The following is a 21,125-nucleotide window of genomic DNA, read 5'->3' as shown; positions in this document are numbered from 1 at the left end:
GCTCAGAATTCAGCATCTTTTCTAATTTAACTGTTTTTCATAAAGCTCGTTGAGCCAAACTTTGTCTAAAAATGAACTTTCAAAAAACCTCAGAACTATCAAAGGTCATGGGCATCAGCTATGAAGGTTGGGGGTCCACCAGGCGCTGGTGTCGTGGGCAGAACGCGATACCCGCACCTGAGCAGATCTGGACCTGGAGCTCTTCAAGAGCAAAGGGGCTTCTCACATTGTTCCAATGCGAGCTGACGTCCTCAGGCTCTTCAGAGAGACCCGGCACAAAATAGCACACGTGGAAGCCAGTCCTGTTTTCTGCCCTGATGGTCTCTTTCAGGTCTGCGAGACCTCCCTGAAGCATCGAAGTCAGGGAGGCCTTCAGTGGCAGCCTCCGTGAGGGACCCTGGAATGCCTTCTGGGGACAACAACCAAGAGCCTCAGAAGATTTCTTAGCCTTTTCTCTGTCCTGTGTTTCCTGTAGCCATACCTAGTGAGGTCTTTAAAACCTGCATGTCTCTTTGATGTGAGCAGGATGTCACCCATCTGGCTGCTGGGCCAGGCCCCCGTGGCATCTGGTACCATGATGGCGCCCTCCTTGGGAAGGCGGGCCCTGCTCGCTCTCTTCGCTTCTTCCTCCTCCCCACGGGGTCAAACACGTTACTAATCGAGGTGGCTTTGCCTGCTTTCCTGTACTCAGACTAGCACCCTGGGCACTTTCCATTAAGTTTTGATTCTTTTTGTGGTGTTTCTGTTACCTTTAATGTTTATAAAAATATGTTATTACGTAGTTTTGTAAGAAAATTGAGTAGAGGCCTTGGGATTGATTTACTAGAACTTAAATTACTTTCCAGTTTCTTTAAGGAAAATTATCTAAGACTTAACATTAATTTGAGTCCTCTACTATTATATTTCAAAATTTATTAAAACTCATCCACTTTGAAAATGAAAAGTCTGTTAGATTTTTGTTTAAATAACTACTAAAAATAGAACACTGAACAAAAAAAATTAAAAATTTATTAGTGGACAATTCAGTATTCAAATATTCTTTCACCTTTTAAAAGAATACTTATGCATATTGAAGCCACTGGGTTGCGAAATAATTTGGTTTAATAATATCTACCTCTACATATGAGGAGCCCTGGTGGCGCAACAGTGAAGCGCTTGGCTGCTAACCAGAAGGTCGGAGGTTTGAACCTAGTAGCTGCTCTGCGGGAAAAAAGGCCTGGCGACCTGTCCCCTAAGGATTGCCTACGGGCCGGTTCTACTCCGTTGTATAGGGTCACGGTGCATCTCCGTCAACTCGATGGCACACAGCCACCACCACTACGTGTGTGTTTTTATTCATGTTATATATACGTACATATTTATGAAGAAAAAGTACTCGAAGGCAGAATATTTCTCGTAACCCTTAAGATAGTTGTCTTTTATCTTTTGGGGGTCAGATTTCAAATCTGAGAGGTGGAGATCAGAACGTGCTGACGCGTCTTCCCAGCAGACCGCAGGCACACTTGCAAGCTTGGTGGTCTCTTGGGCGCTGAGGCCCGTTCCCAACATTCTTCTCGGCACCTGCTGGCTTAAGTGAGGACCAGCACTTGGGCACAAATTTCAGAGCAGAGAAATGCAGTGTGTCTGGCTTTTAATTCTAGGAATTAGAGTATTCAGTAATAGGGTACTGGAGTCAGAAATGTGTTTTTTTTAATATCGTACTTAGTCACAGTGGTTTTATATGTGCTCTAAAAGATGATTTAAAACCAAAATATATGTTATTTGTGAATGTTCTGAACAAGAGAAAGCAGAAATCACATGTAGGCTTCTCATTCACACTTAGATAGAAGAGTATTTTAATAAGCACTGATTAATACTTGCTTGCTTTTATTTTTTTCTAGAACATCTTCCTAAGCTGCAGCCCAGGCCGTATTCATGTGCAAGGTACTAATACGTGGTAACATAGTAATTTTGCATCTTTTCCCCAAAACTCTGACTTCTAAGTCCTTAGGGGCTACTGATCCATTTAGTGAGAATTTACTAATCCATTCAGTGAAAACTTACCCGATTTGTGCAAGACAATACCGGATGTAAGGAGCTGTGAAGAAGTGAACCGTGGGCCTCCTGTCCTCCAGGAGCTCATAGAGATTAAAATCTTCATGGGCTCCCGGCGGTCCACTACTGTTTTTTCCACTGAGGATGGTGCATCCCCAGATCCCACTGCCCCCTTTATTGGGGTTCTGTGTGGTGTGCCGAGTACCTGCAGGGATGGACAGGGAGAGAAGAGTCTGCCCTAAAGCACCAGGTGGCCAGACCCCCCAGGCGGCCTCCACTGCACTCCCAGCCTCTGCACTCTCCTGCCCTGTTCCTCCTCAGCCCTGCTCAGTACTGACACAGGAAGTACACCGTTCTCTCAGGTGTGGGCTTCCCTTGCATTTTCAGCGGTAATATGTGGAAGAGAAACACGTCTTTGTAGTAATACCTTTTAAGTGTTTCCACTTTGAACAGTCAGCTTTCTTGGTGTATATAGGCATTTTCAATTTTTATCTGTTTAGCAGTAAATAATAGGAGTTCCTGGGTGGTGTAAATGGTTAAATGCTCGACTGCTAACTGAAAGGTTGGCGGTTCAAACCCACCCAGAGGTGCCTCGGAAGAAAGGCCCGGTGATGTGCTTCTGAAAGGTCACAGCCTTGAAAACACCGTAAACAGCCCTGCTCTTCACACGTGGGGTCACTCTGAGTCGACGTCGACTGGGCGGGAACTGACAACAAAGCAGTAAATGACGTGTGAGCGAGTTGTCGGGAGTTGCTCTTTGCACGTGGGGTCACGCTGAGTCGACGTCGACTGGGCGGGAACTGACAACAAAGCAGTAAATGACGTGTGGGAGAGCTGTCGGGAGTTGCTCTTCGCACGTGGGGTCACTCTGAGTCGACGTCGACTGGGCGGGAACTGACAACAAAGCAGTAAATGACGTGTGGGAGGGTTGTCGGGAGTTGCTCTTCGCACGTGGGGTCACTCTGAGTCGACGTCGACTGGGCGGGAACTGACAACAAAGCAGTAAATGACGTGTGGGAGGGTTGTCGGGAGTTGCTCTTCGCACGTGGGGTCACGCTGAGTCGATGTCGACTGGGCGGGAACTGACAACAAAGCAGTAAATGACGTGTGGGAGAGTTGTCGGGAGTTAACCGCTGTCCGTTCACGTGGTAAAAGTTCATGACACTTACCGAGTCCTTTCGCACACGGGCTCTCCAGGGCAAGTCAGTTTTATAAAGCTTACCTCATCCTGAAAAAAAAAAGGCAGACAAATAATTGGAAACTCTTCTGACTGGTCACAAAACGGGGGTGGGGAGGAACTTTTACGTAAGCAAGGTGGCTGTTCCTGGTGGGGAGTTGAAAGGTGGTTTAGAGCCCGTGAGGAAGTACCCTTCACTGCAGTGAAACGGGGCTTACTTTGGCGCCTGTATATGAGTCCTGATACAGACTTTAAAATTTTGTCTCTGTCTTTGCAGCTCAAGTCTGTTTCACCCAGGGAAGCTTCATTTTGTTTTTAACATCGTGGAGTTTTTGTCCTACACCCCAGCGGTGGTCTTGCGGAAGGGAGTGTGCACGGGCTGGCTGGCCACGCTGGCTGCCTCGCTTCTTCAGCCAGCTGCGCACGTGTCACCCGCAGACAGTGGGACAGCCCTGGCTCCTCAGGTACCAGACAGTGCGATTACGGTCTTCTGGTTAGAGAAGGAAACGTGCCCTCCTGCGTTGACTGTTGTCATAAGGTCATCCAAAGAAAATGCGTGCTTGCCTCAATTTTAAGGTCTCCGTTGTCAGGGCAGGAAGACGTGGTGACCTCCACTCTCAGTGCAGCTGTTCACGTTATGTCCTGCGTGTGACACACATGGCTGTGATGTGATATTCCATTCTCCTCCTGCTTGTCGTACTCACAGGAGAGCAGACTTTCTCTGTTAGTATTCGCAGGTGGGCTGGGGAGGTGATGAAGGTGGCATCCCTTTATGCCCAGGTTCCATCACACTTCCCAGATGAGTGGTTTGAGAGTGACCGTCTGGTGACAGCCAGAGATTAGTTTTCTATTCTTCATTTTGGGGCGGCAGGGTTTTTCCTGTCCCTGTTTCTTCCCTTTTTGTCGTAGCCGTGGTGTGTAGGATCTGAACTAAGTGCTGTTAGTGCGAAGAAACTACAGGTGGGAAATCACTTTAAAACATCTGGGAAAAAAAGGGGTTTGATTTTTCTGAACAGATTGTCGACACATTTAATCAGTATTTAGGGACATCTTTTATATTTTGATAGAGCACTCAGCAAAGTCTCGCTTGAGGCCACATGCATGGGGAGCAATTTAAATATGTCCCTCTTTGCCCGGGGAACCCTGGTAGTGCAGTGATTAAGTGCTCAGCTGCTAACCAAAAGGTCAGCGGTTTGAACCCACTAGCCGCTCCGTGGGAGAAAGGTGTGACAGTTGGCTTCTGTGAAGATTACAGCCTTGGAAACCCTGTGGGGCAGTTCTCTGTCCTATAAGGTTGCTATGAGTTGAAACTGACTCAAAGGCTAGTTTTTGGTTGTCTTGCCCATAAGGATGGTTGAAATACAAAAAAACCATTTCAGGCTTTATTGTCAAGTGTTCATCCTCCATGTTGCTGATAAAATGTGTCATTGATAGCTTTATCTTCTTACCACCCTGGTACCCAGAAGTTACTGTAGTCGAACAGTTCACAACTCTGAGGGAAAATGAAGACTTCTGATGTGTATTGGAGAGGCCTTAAGGGAAGACAACTGCTTGAAATTGCCCTTTAGCTTTACGTTTCCTGACCTGCTGCTGGAACAGAGACGTGCTTTACAGTGTATTATGCCACCTCCGTCCCTACGCACACACCTGGGTTCACTGGGCATGGCTGAAACACGATATTACGGGCATGGACATACTCTGCTGCTTGATGACCTCATAGCGTATGAGATTTATAAACAGTAGAGAAAGATCATTTTTTTTTTTTTACTCAAAATGAGAAGAAACAGCTGCAAACATACATTAATAATCGGAACCTGGAATGTACGAAGTATGAATCTAGGAAAATTGGAAATCATCAAAAATGAAATGGAATGCATAAACATAGATATCCTAGGCATTAGTGAGCTGAAGTGGACTGGTATTGGTCTTTCTGAATCAGAAAATCATATAGTCTACTATGCTGGGAATGACAACTCAAAGAGGAATGGTATTGCGTTCATCGTCAAAAAGAACGTTTTAAGATCTATCCTGAAGTATAACGCTGTCAGTGATAGGATAATATCCATACGCCTACAAGGAAGACAAGTTAATACAACTATTATTCAAATTTACACACCAACAAAGATGAAGAAATAGAGGATTTTTATCAGCTGCTGCAGTCTGAAATTGATTGAACATGCAATCAAGATGCATTGATAATTACTGGCGATTGGAATACAAAAGTTGGAAACAAAGAAGAAGGATCAGTCGTTGGAAAATATGGCCTTGGTGATAGAAACAATGCCGGAGATCAAATGATAGAATTTTGCAAGACCAAATTCTATCATTGCAAATACCTTCTTTCACCAACAAGAACAGCGACTGTACACATGGACCTCGCCAGGTGGAACACACAAAAATCAAATTGACTACATCTGTGGAAAGAGACGATGGAAAAGCTCAATATCATCAGTCAGAACAAGGCCAGGGGCCGAATGTGGAACAGACCATCAATTGCTCTTATGGAAGTTCAAGCTGAAACTGAAGAAAATCAGAGCAAGTCCACGAGAGCCAAAATATGACCTTGAGTATATCTCACCTGAGTTTACAGACCATCTAGAGAACAGATTTGACACATTGAACACTAGTGACCGAAGACCAGACGAGTTGTGGAATGACATCAAGGACATCATCCATGAAGAAAGCAAGAGGTCACTGAAAAGACAGGAAAGAAAAGACCAAGATGGATGTCAGAGGAGACTCTGAAACTTGCTCTTGAGCATCGAGCAGCTAAAGCAAAAGGAACAATTGATGAAATAAAAGAACTGAACAGAAGATTTCAAAGGGCAGCTTGAGAAGACAAAGTAAAGTATTATAATGACATGTGCAAAGAGCTGGAGATGGAAAACCAAAAGGGAAGAACACGCTCGGCGCTTCTCAAGGGGAAAGAACTGAAGAAAAAATTCAAGCCTCGAGTTGCAATAGTGAACGATTCCATGGGGAAAATATTAAACGATGCAGGAAGCATCAAAAGAAGATGGAAGGAATATGCAGAGTCATTATACCAAAAAGAATTAGTCAATATTCAACCATTTCAAGAGGTGGCATATGATCAGGAACCGATGGTACTGAAGGAAGAAGTCCAAGCTGTTCTGAAGGCATTGGTGAAAAACAAGGCTCCAGGAATTGATGGAATATCAATTGAGATGTTTCAACAAACAGATGCAGCGCTGGAGGTGCTCACTCATCTATGCCAAGAAATTTGGAAGACAGCTTCCTGGCCAACTGACTGGAAGGTGAATCCAACTGAATGTGGAAAGTATAGAACAATATCATTAATATCACATGCAAGCAAAATTTTGCTGAAGACCGTTCAAAAACGGCTGCCAGCAGTATTTCAACAGGGAACTGCTAGAAATTCAGGCTGGATTTAGAAGAGAACGTGGAACCAGGGATATCATTGCTGATGTCAGATGGATCCTGGCTGAAAGCAGAGAATACCAGAAGGATGTTTCCCTGTGTTTTATTGACTATGCAAAGGCATTCAACTGTGTGGATCATAACAAGCTATGGATAACACTGCAAAGAATGGGAATTCCAGAACATTTAATTGTGCTCATGAGGAGCCTTTACATAGATCAAGAGGCAGTTGTTCAGACAGAACAAGGGGATACTGATTGGTTTAAAGTCAGGAAAGGTGTGCGTCAGGGTTGTATTCTTTCACCATACCTATTTAATCTGTATGCTTAACAAATAATCCGAGAAGCTGGACTATATGAAGAAGAACAGGCATCAGAATTGGAGGAAGACTCATTAACAACCTGCATTATACAGATGACACAGCCTTGCTTGCTGAAAGTGAAGAGGACTTGAAGCACTTACTAATGAAGATCAAAGACCACAGCCTTCAGTATGGATTGCACCTCAGTATAAAGAAAACAAAAATCCTCACAACTGGACCAATGAGCAACATCATGATAAATGGAGAAAAGATTGAGGTTATCAAGGATTTCATTTTACTTGGATCTACAATCAACAGCCATGGAAGCAGCAGTCAAGAAATCAAAAGACGCATTGCATTGGGTAAATCTGCTGCAAAGGACCTCTTCAAAGTGTTGAAGAGCAAAGATGTCACCCTGAAGTCTAAGGTGCGCCTGACCCAAACTAAAGCCATGGTATTTTCAACCGCATCATTGCATGTGAAAGCTGGACAATGAATAAGGAAGACCAAAGAAGAGTTGACGCCTTTGAATTGTGGTGTTGACGAAGAATATTGAATATACCATAGACTGCTAAAAGAATGAACAAATCTGTCTTGGAAGAAGTGCGGCCAGAATGCTCCTTAGAGGCAAGGATGGTGAGACTGCGTCTTACATACTTTGGACATGTCAGGAGGGATCAGTCCCTGGAGAAGGACATCATGCTTGGCAGAGTACAGGGTCAGTGGAAAAGAGGAAGACCCTCAATGAGGTGGACTGACACAGTGTCTGCAACAATGAGCTCAAGCATAACAACGATTGTAAGGATGGTGCAAGACCGGGCAGCATTTCGTTCTGTTGTGCGTAGGGTTGCTATGAGTCGGAACCGATGGCACCTAATGACAGCAACAACAACAGAGAAAGATGGAGTCCAGTGAGTTAAAAGAACCTACATTGGTAATTACCCCAAGCAATAAGCCTGGGTGTGTTTCACGTGTTCTTCCTTTCCCTTCTTCCATCCCTCCTTCCTTCCCTCCCCATTTCCACAGATGTTTACTGACTGCCCAGTTTGCAGGCACCGGAGATAACAGATCCAAGGACACAGTGGGAAGCCATCTCCGTTGCCTGGCACTCACGTAGTAGTAACGTTGCTCGATCACAGAGTGTGGACACTGTCAGTGTTTGTGTCATCGACCACAAGTCCTCCCCCAACTGGTAGATTGTGCGATTGTTCACTGGTACCCCTTTCCCTTCTGCCCGTACCCTCCAGCCCATGGGAGGAGTGATGTTCACAGATGCCCCCTGTCCGTTGTACTAGCCTGGCCGTCTGACCAGCTTTGGCCAGGGACGTGTGAGCAGACAGGGCACGCGTCTCGAATGATCTCGAATATGGCCTGGTGTGGCCTCCCCTCTCATTCATCCCTCCACCCTAAGGACAGGAGGATCCAGGTCAGGGATGGCAGAGCTGCAGCCATCCGAGAGCGAGATACAAGCGTTTGGGGATGTGAGCCATCTGAGATGGGGGGCCAGTGTCACTGCAGCAAGGCTGGTGAATACTCTGGCCCCCTTGCCGCCCCTGCCTGTGGGAAGTGTGTTCTCATCATGAGGTCTTTGTGCTCTCTCTCCTCTCTGCCCTGGCGCACTTCTCTCAGACACAGCGTGTGACTCTCACCAGAGGTCTTGTGTAGTGCTGCGTTGTGAGTTGTCTAAATTCCTAAGGGATGAGACACCATATCGGCAAAAAGCTAGTTGCCGTGAGGTGGAGGTCAGGCATACCTGGACTCTCCAGCTTCTTCGCTGGACTCTCTGCTTCTCTTCTGGGCTCCATAATTGTTGCAATGGCCACACAGAACTCAGACCATACTCGCAGTTAAGTGGTTTACTAAGGAAATAACAGGCTACAACTCAGGGTCACAGTCCACTTGGAAATAACAGGAACAACTTGGAATCTGAATCAGGAAGCATGTATCCACGACCTGGAAGGCACCCCAAAGTGGAGAGTACATCCCTCCCTCCTTCAGTGCAGGACAGCTTCTGACCAGGAGTGTTCTCTCAGCTACATTCTCCTGTCAGGCGTCCCCACCACTGGCCTCTCTGCTGCTAGCTGGCCCAGCTCACGGGCAGTGTGGCAGCCCACCTAACTCTCGGCTCCTCTCTGCTGCCAGGTGTCTCTGCCGCAAACTGGCCCAGCTCACAGCCAGTGCAGCACCTTCAGGACAGCTCAGCTCCCACATGACTCTGCTCTGCGGGCCCAGCTCTCAGGTAGCATCTCTCAGCTGCAGCTTTTTTAGCTAACCTGCCGAGATCTTAGCCAGCAGCTTTCTCAACTGCAGCCTTTTTTTTTTACCAGGCTTGGGAGGGGACTGTGTCCTGAAGGACATGCCCTCTCCCAGCTCCTGTCATTCAGAAGGCCTCAGAAACATCTGTTTCAGTTGTTTATATAGCCCAGACCTCATTAGCTACAGGGTGGGGGCTTGCTACCAGACCAGTGTTCAGCCAGTCCTCAATTACCCATGAGATGTCAGTCAACTCAGATATGTAAAAGTAACGTTTTCTGCAGGCAGAGACAGGCGACACCTCCCTGGGCAAAAGTAACAACCATCTGGGGTAGAAAGCAACCTGACAGAGGTCCCCCAGTTGGCTTCTCCAAGGAATTAGGGCTAAGGTAATATCTCCTCAGGGCTTAGGGGAATCTCCCAAGCTGTTTTTCCAAAGAACCAAGGCCAAAGGCCACGTAAAAGCTCATGATGCCACACCTTCACTGACAGGGGTGTTTGCATTAGCGTTCCGCTGTAGTTCTTGCGTGTCTGTAGGGGTTGGCTCACTTGCCATTCTAGCGATGGTTTTTGGCTCTTCCCACCAGCACGGAGCTCCGTGTCCCCAGGGGTTATCATCTTGAGTGCCTTCAATAAAACAGCTAACTAGACGGGCCAAGTGAACGAAGCTAATGCAGCAGTCTTTGCAGGTTCTCTCCCAGATGAGAAAGCAGTAGTTAGTCACAGCTCAGCCGGCTCTGCGTTTCAGGGGCGTGGTGCTCAGCCCGTTCTTGAGGTCATACAGTTTTCCTAGAATTGACTGTTTTTGTATACAGTTACACGCCACACCATGCAGAGCAGAATAATACCGTTCTTAACCCTTAGGTCCCTCAGTGTGCCTGAGGGTTAGCATAAAGGTAGACGTGAAGCACATTTGCACACTGGTTCCTTTTAAGTGTCCTTGGTGCATAGATGATACAGGAAACGCTCCTGAACAGAGAGGTTTTCATTAACTGTCTACATCACGCGTTCTACTAGCTCTGCACAGGCATGAGTAATTCTGGGTAATACTGGGCCCCAAATGAGTATAGCACAGTTCTCTAACATCTCTTGGTTGCCTGATTTTCATGTAAAGTATTTTTCACCTGATGTGATGCTCGTCTTCTTTGGCCCTCTGCATGTAAACATGAAGAATCGTGTCTTCGTTTTTTCCTTCGTGCGTTTCCCTGGAACTTGTACTCTGGGCTGTCTGTTAGAAAGCAGATCTTACCCATGGGCTTAGAATTGGATTGTTACCTCTTCAGCCTTCTACCTCAAAAATAGCATGCCTATCATTTTAAAAACACATGATTTTCGGAAATTTGCAAGGCAAATTTGATTTTTTCTCTGTAGAGACAGATGTGTTCATGGTGTCCGTAAGATTTAATGCCACTATTACATTCACTGATATTTCTTTGAGGGGAACTTGCCTTTGTGATTATTTTAGCAGAGAAAGTCCTGGTTGCATACTCTTGACCTAGCTTCTTTTCAGACTTTTTGGCGTGGTTCGTTTAATATTCTAGATCTTCATCTCTCCTCGGGCCACAAACTCCTTCCGCCTACCAGATGACCCTGCGGTGCCCGTCATCATGGTGGGCCCAGGCACCGGCGTCGCGCCCTTCATCGGCTTCCTGCAGCACAGGTCAGTGGATTCCTGGTGGTCCGTGAAGGGCAGCATCCCCTGTGACCCTGAGGGGAGGTACAGTAGGGAGCCTCTGTGGTTTTCTTAGCAGTTTTAGGGTATTGGACTTTGGCTGTCAAGTTTTTGTGTGAAATAAATGATTATCAAATATGCAATAGCATAAAACAGTCTGTCTCCATGGGGCAGGTAAGCACTGTGTGTTGTGGACATTGTGCTTCCTGATGGGACTTCCCTTTTCCCTGCAGCACCCAGCTGCACTGTGGGTCACAGCACATGTAGCTGGGGACACACGGGGCGTGACATCATGCTGTGATGACGTACAGACCATTTCATATATTCCTTAACCAGATGGAGGTGTTAGTAACAGACCCAGTTATACCAGAAATGGCAACGTTAAACCGCAGTCGTCAGGGGTTTTTCAACAGAATGATATTAAAGATGTAACTCACTGTCAGAAGAGAACTATTTGATACGAAAAAAATAAAACAGTACTTCTGTTTACGAAGTAGTCAGCAGTTCTTATGTACTGTTCCCTAGATAGTAGGGTAGTTTCCTTGGAAAAAGTCATTCTGTTGTTGTTTTATTTTGCTGTTTGTTTTTTCCTTAAGAAAGCAAATGAACAGAGGCCAACAGTTGTCTCAGTGGTGTGTCTGTCATTTCAGAACTAATTTTTACAGACATTGTCCTCTTAAAGCCCAGACTGCCTGTGCATTTCCTGTTAACTGAGAGTTAGTGTTAATTCACAGAAGTCACTGTTAATGTTACTTGACGTTGACATTAGTCTTTGTGTCAAAGTGCAACGCTTGAGTTATCCTCGTTATATGATGTATGTGTCCCATATCACCCCTGTACGTGGCTCACAGCTCTGCTGCTCCTGTGGTGGCTGACTGTGGTGTCTGCTGGGGCGGCCATGGCACCCCGTGGACTGTACGTGGCTCATAGCTGTGCAGCCTGCTTGCACAGTGACTGTGGTGTCTGCGGGGGCAGCCACGGCACCCCGTGGACTGTACATGGCTCCCGGCCATGGCACCCCGTGGACTGTATGTGGCTCACAGCTGTGCAGCCCCTGCTCACTGACTGGTGTCTACCGGGGTGGCCACGGCAGCCCGTGGACTGTACATGGCTCACAGGTGTGCATTCTGTGTGCTGGCTGACTGGTGTCTATTGGGGTGGCCACAGCACCCCGTGGACTTTACGTGGCTCACGGCCATGGCACCCCGTGGGCTGTATGTGGCTCACAGCTGTGCAGCCTCTGCTCACTGACTCGTGTCTACTGGGGTGGCCACGGCAGCCCATGGACTATGCATGGCTCACAGGTGTGCATTCTGTGTGCTGGCTCACTGTGGTGTCTGCTGGGGCAGCCATGGCACCCCGTGGACTGTACGTGGCTCACGGCTCTGCAGCCCGTGTGGTCACTAACTAGTGTCTGCTGGGGCGGCCACGGCACCCCGTGGACTGTACGTGGCTCACGGCTCTGCAGCCCGTGTGGTCACTAACTAGTGTCTGCTGGGGCGGCCACGGCACCCCGTGGACTGTACGTGGCTCACGGCTCTGCAGCCCGTGTGGTCACTAACTAGTGTCTGCTGGGGCGGCCACGGCACCCCGTGGACTGTACGTGGCTCACGGCTCTGCAGCCCGTGTGGTCACTAACTAGTGTCTGCTGGGGCGGCCACGGCACCCCGTGGACTGTACGTGGCTCACGGCTCTGCAGCCCGTGTGGTCACTAACTAGTGTCTGCTGGGGCGGCCACGGCACCCCGTGGACTGTACGTGGCTCACGGCTCTGCAGCCCGTGTGGTCACTAACTAGTGTCTGCTGGGGCGGCCACGGCACCCCGTGGACTGTACGTGGCTCACGGCTCTGCAGCCTGTGTGGTCACTAACTAGTGTCTGCTGGGGCGGCCACGGCACCCCGTGGACTGTACGTGGCTCACGGCTCTGCAGCCTGTGTGGTCACTAACTAGTGTCTGCTGGGGCGGCCACGGCACCCTGTGGACTGTACGTGGCTCACGGCTCTGCAGCCCGTGTGGTCACTAACTAGTGTCTGCTGGGGCGGCCACGGCACCCCGTGACTGTTAACTGATGTTAGCTGAGTGGATGAACTGCAGTGACTGCAAAGGTGATTTTTGCAGACCTGTCTGGCTTTGGTTGTGGCATTTCCTAATAAGACTGTGGTTGGTCTTACGTATTCTTCACATCAAACATCTTACATTATTTTTCGTTTAGAGAGAAACTCCAGGAACAACACCCGGATCGCATCTTTGGGGCAATGTGGCTGTTCTTTGGCTGCAGACATAAGGACCGGGATTATTTATTCAGGTACTGCGCGGTTCTGGCATCTCTCTGCTCAGTCACTGAGTGTGGAATTCCAGAGTTAGGATTTTTAAACTTGAAATGACAGACTTTCTAGTGACCCATTGCATGTTGCATTCCAGAGATGAGCTCAGGCGTTTCCTGAAGCATGGGGTCCTAACTCACCTGAAGGTGTCCTTCTCACGAGATGCCCCAGTGGGCGAGGAGACAGCTCCGGCCAAGTACGTGCAGGACAACTTGCGGCTTCATGCCAAGCAGGTGGCCAGGATCCTTCTCCAGGAGAACGGTTCTATTTACGTGTGTGGGTGAGTGGCCTTCAGGTATCTGTCAGATGGGACAAAGGAGTCAGGGAAGCTTATAAACAAAATTAAAGACCGAGAGGTTAATGATCTTGTCATGTGGTCGTGAGGCATTGGTTCTCAAGTGCAGGCATAGAAATGTGAGTTTGAAATGACTTTAACAAACGTGTAACAGCCCGGAACTTGTCACTTTCAGGGAAGTATTTGTGAAAAGTTAGTTCTTAGGTTGCGGCATGCTTTGGCCACCTCAGATATGTGTTTCAGCCTCTAAGAGATGGACTTTGCGTTAAGTCATGGGTCTTTGACCTGGAAGTCTCAGGACGGATTTTTGTTATGAACAAGAATCTATGTGCTCTGTGCAGTTGAACCAGCTAAGAAGAGAAGCGTGGTTTTCACACTGAGAACGTGGGCACCGGGGTCCTCTTGCTTCAGGCAGAATCTTCGGTGTCTCGCCATCAGCCATGAGTCATTTTGGGAATGTTAGGTGTTCTCTGAGGCAGACCCATCGGGGAAACCGTAGCCGCCCTGGGAAGTCCAAGAATTTCCACTTACTTCCTTGCCTTAATGGAACTCAAAATTTCTCCTGATGGTTTGGAAATAAGAAAGAAGTTCTTTCACTCTAAGTGTCTTTTAACATTTAACACATTCTCGAGGTCTGCTACTTTTGTCTTTTAACTGTGACCCATAAAAAGAAATGCTGACATAGTGACCCTGGATACGTATGAATATAGTAAGAACAAAAGTTCCATGAAAAAAAAACAGCTTTTCTGTGTATAACGTATTCTGATCATTTCTAGTCTGTTTTGTTTTATTGTCTCATTAAAAAAAGAGAGCTGTGTCGGGGCTGCAGGAGCGTGGGGGTGGGGCTCATCCTGTGAGTTGGCGGGTGGAGCCTGGAAGAGGGCGACACAGGATGAATGCTCAGACGTGCCTCTCATGGATGCTGACAGTACGCTTGCAGGTGTGTGTGTACAGGTGGAGGCGGGAGGGAGCTTCGCTCCGAGAGTGAGAGGATGAGCCGACGGGTGGGCAGGACTGGATGACGGAGGCCCTTAGATGCTCACTGAAGATGGGGTGCTCCTGGGGACACTGGGCACCTCTGAGGGGTTTTTCAGGAACGCCGTGGTTAGCGTGGCTTTAGAGCGGTCACCCAAGGAAGGCCTGGGGAGGGGGTGATACATGCCTGAAGCCAGGACACCTGCTGGGAAACTCGCAGCTCTCCAAGGAAAATGGGGAAGAACTAAGGTGTCAGAGGGAATTAAGTTACTGAATTCAGGAGGATTTGGTAGAAGAAAAAATCCTGTTTCTTAAACTTAATGTTATTATTTTCTCTCCTAGAGATGCTAAGAATATGGCCAAAGATGTAAACGGTACTCTTGTGGAAATAATAAGCAAAGAGGCTGGAGTTGAAAAACTAGAAGCAATGAAAACATTGGCTGCTTTAAAAGAAGAAAAACGGTATCTTCAGGACATTTGGTCATAAAACCCAGAAATTAAAGGAAGAGAATTTGGCTTTTATGGGTAAAAATACTAAAACCAATTTCGTTAGGCATCTGCTCTCTTCTCCCTCCCTGTGCCTGTGACCCCCCCAAAGGACCCTCTGCCTGCAGGCCCTCTCCCCACCCCCCTCCCAGCTGACAGGTGGTGCTCCCCAACCTCAGCGGCGCCCAGGCCTCCCCTACACCCTGGAGCACTTGGCAGAGGCCTGGCCAGCTCAGGGGTGGGGTAGTCCAGATCTGTACACTCAGGCTGTCCGCTGTGGGAGCGGGCCTGGGGTCACTGGCTGGTGGTTAGTGCCTGTGAACCGATGCTGCCAAAGATTTCCAATAATGTAAACATAAGTTATCGTCTTGATATGAAGTGTACCCATAAAGAGTACTCAGATGCACGTGTTCATACGTGCGTAACATTTCCGTTACGAGTTAGTGTAATTTTATCAGATGGTTATTTATTACCAAAACTCTTATCTCTGATATTTTAAGGTAATACTTACAGAATTTTTTAAAAATGATGCTAGAAATGTGAAATATATTTTGAAATTCCACTCAGACATATGATTTATCTATCAGTCACTTCTTTTTAATATCAGAATTCCAGAATCCAGGGGAATTCGCATTGAATGTGAAGACGTGGCACATACATGTTCTAGTGAAGAAGGTCTTGCCTTGTCCTCCCTCTCCTCCCTGACTCTGCTCCTGCCGCCGCCTCGGCACGGGTTAGCATTTCTGCGCACCCTTCATCCTGATCTCCGTGATACTACTCAAACTTTATCCCAGTCTTAAAATACCCATTCAGTTACTAGCCTTGTATGTCTTAAATTGGCAATGACAACATTCTCTCAGAATTTGTCACAGTGAGAAACAAAATATAAAGGCATATGGTAACTTTTTTCCTGGGTTCTAGTATGCAGTATGTTTTTATTCAAGAGATTGGCGTTTTAAAAAACAAGCAGGATTTGACTCAGTGGCACACAGAAACCATGACAACCTGTCAAAGGCTTCTGGTCATTTCAGGAAGTGAGGATCTGAAGGAAATATGGCATAATCTTAAGATTTGATAATATTTTGTGGCTATTCGTTACATTACTCTTTAATCTTACGTATTGCATGTATTTCACAATAGAAACCAATCTCAAAGGATAGAAAACATAGAAACACTGTATTACGTACATAATTATATTCATATGTTGTATACATCAGCCAAAATACACTTAAGGTGAAAACATTAAAAGGAATGAAGAGCTGTATTTATTGGTAGCTATAACGAGAAAATTTAACAATCACAAACTTGTATCCACGTTCCAGTATCGTTTATAAATACCTGACTCCCAGTCTGTAGATGTATGTACTTACTGGTTGTTGAAAACTGATCTAACCTAATTTGTTTATACACAGTTATGAAATTTTTTTCTGTTAGATATTGATAAATATTAAGTTTGAGGTGGATACTGACCAGCTGCCCCCCGCCCCCCACAGCCTTGTCAGCAGGGTATGGAGAAAATAGATCTCAGCCCCAATTCTGTCACACACAGAAACATTTATTACAAACCCATTAGCAGCCAGGGGCAGACCTGTTCCCACAGCCAGCTCTGTGAGCTTGATAAAGTCCAGGCCCTCTTAGGTGATCAGCCATGGCTTTCTGAAGTGTCCTGAAGGCTGTGATGGTGGATCTCAGGGGAGGGCTGGTCCCTGCCAGCGCCCCCCGCCAGCCCTCCGCCTCTCAGGGCCTTGCTCGTGGAGGGTGGGACGTGCCCACTGACAAATCCTGAGTACACCAGTTTTTAACCATTGAGGGACCTTTTCTTACCTCCACCATTCTAGTAAGCCCCTAACGCACCTACAGTTTCAGTAATATGCAGGGTGCTTGTTAGGCGCTTGTCCTGACCAGGGACAGAGATGAAGGGTGAACGCGGAGGTCCTGACGACACTCCCCACGCCCAGGGGCACCTGACAGGCAGGCGTGCAGTGTGTGCGCTGCAGTAATGCAAACGCAGGCACCGCGGGCCGGGGACCCCGGTGCATCTACTTAGTCACGCAAGTCACATATAAACTCCCTGGCTGCTTCTAGCCACGCGGGGCCACCCCGACCCCCAAAAGGTTAAACATGATGCATGTGGGCATCGCTTACACAAAAGCAGCTGTTTAGGTCATGAAATGTCTTGGTTTTATGCTCCCAAAATGACACAGCTAATGTGACATTTTCCAGAGAGTCGTGCTCCATGTGTACAGTCCCAGGTTTATTTCCAGTGAGCACTCTACACAATTATATGACATTATATTTTATCATTATTTTATGTTGTCATTAGTTGCCGTTGAGTTGGCTCCAACTTGTGGGGTGACCTCTATATGTAACAGAATGAAGTGCTGCCTGGTCCTGTGCCATCACTGATATGTTTGAGTCTGTTTATTTTGTATGTTGTTGTTGGGTGCTGTCAAGTCAATTCTGACTCATAGCAACACTGTAGGACACAGTGGAACTGCCCCATAGGGTTTCCTAGGCTGTAATCTGTACAGGAGCAGATCACCAAGTCTTTTCTCCCACGGAGCAGCTGGTGGGTTTGAACCACCAACCCTGCAGTTGTTAGCAGCTGAGCGCTTAGCCATTGTACAACCAGAGGTTTATATATATTTTTTCTATTAAATGTAATTGGACTAAACAAAGCAAATGAAAGGTTATTAAATAAACCTACCAATGTCCTGTTGAGGAGAGACACATCATCAACTAAAGATTCAATTTTAAGAGATGGAAAAGGATAGGCCATACAAACACAGAAAGAAAACAGGTGTAGCTAAATTAATATAAAAGAGACTACTGGAGATGGAGACAATAGTTAAATGGAGATAATGGTTAAGGAAGCAAATGAAGACACAAAAACTCTAAATATGTGTGTACTTAATAACAAAGCTTAGAAGTATAAAAGGCAAAGGTTGCCAGAAATTAGTTGGAGAATTTAGCCACTCTTAGTAGTAGGAGATCCTGGTGATGCAAACCATTAAATGCTTGACTACTGTGCAAAAGGTTGGCAGCTTGAACCCACCCAGAGGCACCTCAGAAGACAGGTCTGGCGATCTTTTTCCAAACGTCACAGCCTTGTTCTGCTCTGCTCACGTGGAGTTGCTATGAGTCGGAATTAATTCAACAGCAACTAACAGCAACACCAACAGTAGCAGAAAGAAAAAGCAGAAAAAATAGTAAGCATATAGAAATTTATCAACAACACAGTTAACCAACTGGACCTAATTAACATTTATGGAACATTAAAACCAGTGATTTAAGTATATAAGTTATTTTCTAATTCACATTAAATATCAGGATATAGGCCAATATTTATAGTGGTAGAAACCATACAACATTTGTTCTTTTTAGAATTAAACCAGAAGTTAATTACTAAATGTAACTAGAATAATTCCCAAATATTTGGAAAATAAGCAACACATTAAATAGTCCATGAGTCAGAAATTACAAGGGGAATTAGAAAATATTTGATGAAGGAAAGAAAAAAAAAAACAACCCAAACTTGTGCTATGCAGCTAAAGCAGTGCTATGAGGGAAATTTATGAGTCTAAATGCTTATAAGAGAAGAAAACTTAAAAGTCAATGATCTAAGCTTCTATCTTGGGAAGTTAGAAAAGAACTAGTAAAATAAACAATACAGTGGAAGTGATATAATAAAGATGAAAGAGGAATTCAATGAAATAGAAAAAAAGATATACAATAGAGAAACCCAAGAAAGCACAAGTTAGTTTTTAAAAAAAAAAGATTCCTAACAAGAACAAATCAGGAAAAAAGAAAAAGTTTCCAGTATCAGGAATGAACGAACTAACATTACATATCCTGTAGACTTAGAAAAGATTCTGAGCATATAATGACCATATCAATAATTTGAAAATTTAGACAAATTCCTTGAAAAATTCAGCATACCAGAACTGAGACAAAAAGAAATAGAAAAACAATTGTAATTTCAGTAGCTGTTTAAAATATAGGATCTCTAATTAAAATCGTTCCTACAAAGCAAAGTCAGGACGGATGGCTACATGGTGTGTTGTCCTCCAAACCTTTTTGGAAGAAAGAACACCCACCTCATTAAACCCTTGCATTAGATTGAAGAAGAGCATTTTCAGACACATTTAACGAGGTCAGCATGTCCACAGTACGAAGTCTTCACAGAGGCATTACAAAAAATGAAAAATATAGGTCATTATATCTCTCATGAAAAGAGCTGTAAAAATCCTAAACCAGATATTAGCAAATGAAATCAAGTAATATGTAAAAAGAACGTACGTCACTCTGGAGGCCATTCCTGGAATACATGGTTGATTTAATACTCAAAACTCAATGTGATACACATTTACAGAATAAAGGATGAAAGAAGCACAATCCTCTTAAGGGCTGACAAACTTTTTCTGTGAAGAGTAAATAGTTTATACTTTGCAGATGCGAGGGTCTGTGTCACAGCTATTTAATTTTACTGCTTTTGTTTTTAGTGGGACAGCAGCTGCAGACAATACATAAACAAAGGAAGTAGCTGTGTTCCAATAAAACTTTATTTTAAAACAGGTCAGTATCTCATACTGTGGTGACTTGTGTGTTGCTGTGATACTGAAAGCTGTGCCACCAATATTTCAAATACCAGCAGGGTCACCTGTGATGGGCAGGTTTCAGCAGAGCTTCCAGACTAAGACAGACTGGAAGAAAGGCCTGGTGATCTAGTTCTGAACATTAGCTAATGGAAACCCTATAAATCACAACAGAATATGGCCCCACTCACTTGCCTTGGACACCTCATCAGGAGGGCTCACTTACTGGAAGAGGACATCATGTTTGGTGAAGTAGCGGGCCAGCGAGGGTGAGAGAGACTTTTGGTAGGTGCATTGGTACAGTAGCCACAATAATGGACTCACAGGCTGGTGATTGTGAGGATGATACAGGACCGGGCGACATTTTGTTCTGTTATATGTGAGGTCGCTATGAGTCAGAGTTGACGGCATGTAACAACATATTTATGTTGTTGTTAGCTGCCTTCGAGTGGGTTCTTTCTCATAGCAACTGTTATGGATTGAATTATATCCTCCCAAAATGTGTGTCAACTTGGTTAGGCCATGGTTCCCAGTATTGTGTGGTTATCCACCATTTTGTGATCTGATATGATAATCCTATGTGTTGTAAATCCTAACCTCTGTGATGTTAATAAGGGAGGATTGGAGGCAGTTATGTTGATGAGGCATTACTCAATCTACAGTATTAGGTTGTATCTTGTGTCAATCACTTTTGAGATGTAAAAGAGAGAAGTGAGCAGAGAGGAGGGAGACCTCATACCACCAAGAAAGAAGTCTTGGGATCCCTGTACTGAGAAGCTCCTGGACCAGAGGAAGATTTATGACAAGGATCTTCTGGGAGCTGGTGCCCTGAGTTTAGACTTCTAGCCTTCTAAATTGTAAGAGAATAAATTTTTGTTTGTTAAAGCCGTCCACTTGTGATATTTCTGTTACAGCAGCGCTAGATAACTAACACAGTGATCCTGTGTACAGCAGAAGGAAACACTGCCAGGTCCTGCGCCTTTCTCACAATGATTATGTTTGAGCCCATTTTTGCAGCCACTGTGTCAGTCCGTCTCATTGATAATCTTCCTCTCTTCTGCTGCCAGTCTACTTTATCAAGAATGATGTCCTTCTCCAGGGAGTTGGTCTTCCTGATAAAATGTCCCAAGTGTGTGAGACATAGTCTCACCATCCTCACTTCTAAGGAGCATTCTGGGTACTTCTTCCAAGATACATAGATATAGCTACTATTATTATACTATTTTTACTGAAGATCATTCAAAAGCAGCTGCAGCAGTATATCCACAGAAATTCAACCTGGACTCAGAAGAGGGCATGGAACCAGGGATGTCATCGCTGATGTCAGATGGATGGATCCTGGCTGAAAGCAGAGACTACCAGAAGGGTGTTTACCTGTGTTTTATTGACTGTGCAAAGGCATTTGACTGTGTGGATCATAACAAATTCTGGATGACATTGTGGAGAATGGGAATTCCAGAACACTTAACTGTGCTCATAAACAATCTGTACATAGATCAAGAGGCAGTTGTTTCAACAGAACAAGGGGCTACTAAGTGATTTAAAGTCAGGAAAGGTGTGCATCAAGGTGGTATTCTTTCACCATACCCATTCAATCTGTATGCTGAGCAAGTA

The 21,125-nt window shown here is 45.6% G+C and overlaps 1 protein-coding gene across 12 annotated transcripts in view; it reads left to right on the top strand.

Moving 5' to 3' along the window:
* The window catches only part of MTRR (5-methyltetrahydrofolate-homocysteine methyltransferase reductase), a 49,831-nt gene extending 29,115 nt beyond the window's left edge, over window positions 1-20,716 (top strand). For 9 of the 12 annotated variants that reach the window (XM_049860709.1, XM_049860700.1, XM_049860691.1 and 6 more), the window contains 6 exons: window positions 1,881-1,923; window positions 3,489-3,675; window positions 10,706-10,824; window positions 13,049-13,141; window positions 13,258-13,440; window positions 14,773-20,716. In XM_049860709.1, the coding sequence (XP_049716666.1) occupies window positions 1,881-1,923; window positions 3,489-3,675; window positions 10,706-10,824; window positions 13,049-13,141; window positions 13,258-13,440; window positions 14,773-14,917 (770 nt within the window). In that variant the 3' untranslated portion in view covers window positions 14,918-20,716. The remainder of the gene's footprint in view (window positions 1-1,880; window positions 1,924-3,488; window positions 3,676-10,705; window positions 10,825-13,048; window positions 13,142-13,257; window positions 13,441-14,772) is intronic. The other 3 variants (XM_049860664.1, XM_049860673.1, XM_049860683.1) reach the window with 1 other exon arrangement.
* The last annotated feature ends 409 nt before the right edge of the window (window positions 20,717-21,125 follow it).

This window comes from Elephas maximus, chromosome 2 (assembly GCF_024166365.1).
Source record: "Elephas maximus indicus isolate mEleMax1 chromosome 2, mEleMax1 primary haplotype, whole genome shotgun sequence".
Lineage (NCBI taxonomy): Eukaryota > Metazoa > Chordata > Mammalia > Proboscidea > Elephantidae > Elephas > Elephas maximus.
This window is presented reverse-complemented; position numbering and strand designations above follow the sequence as displayed.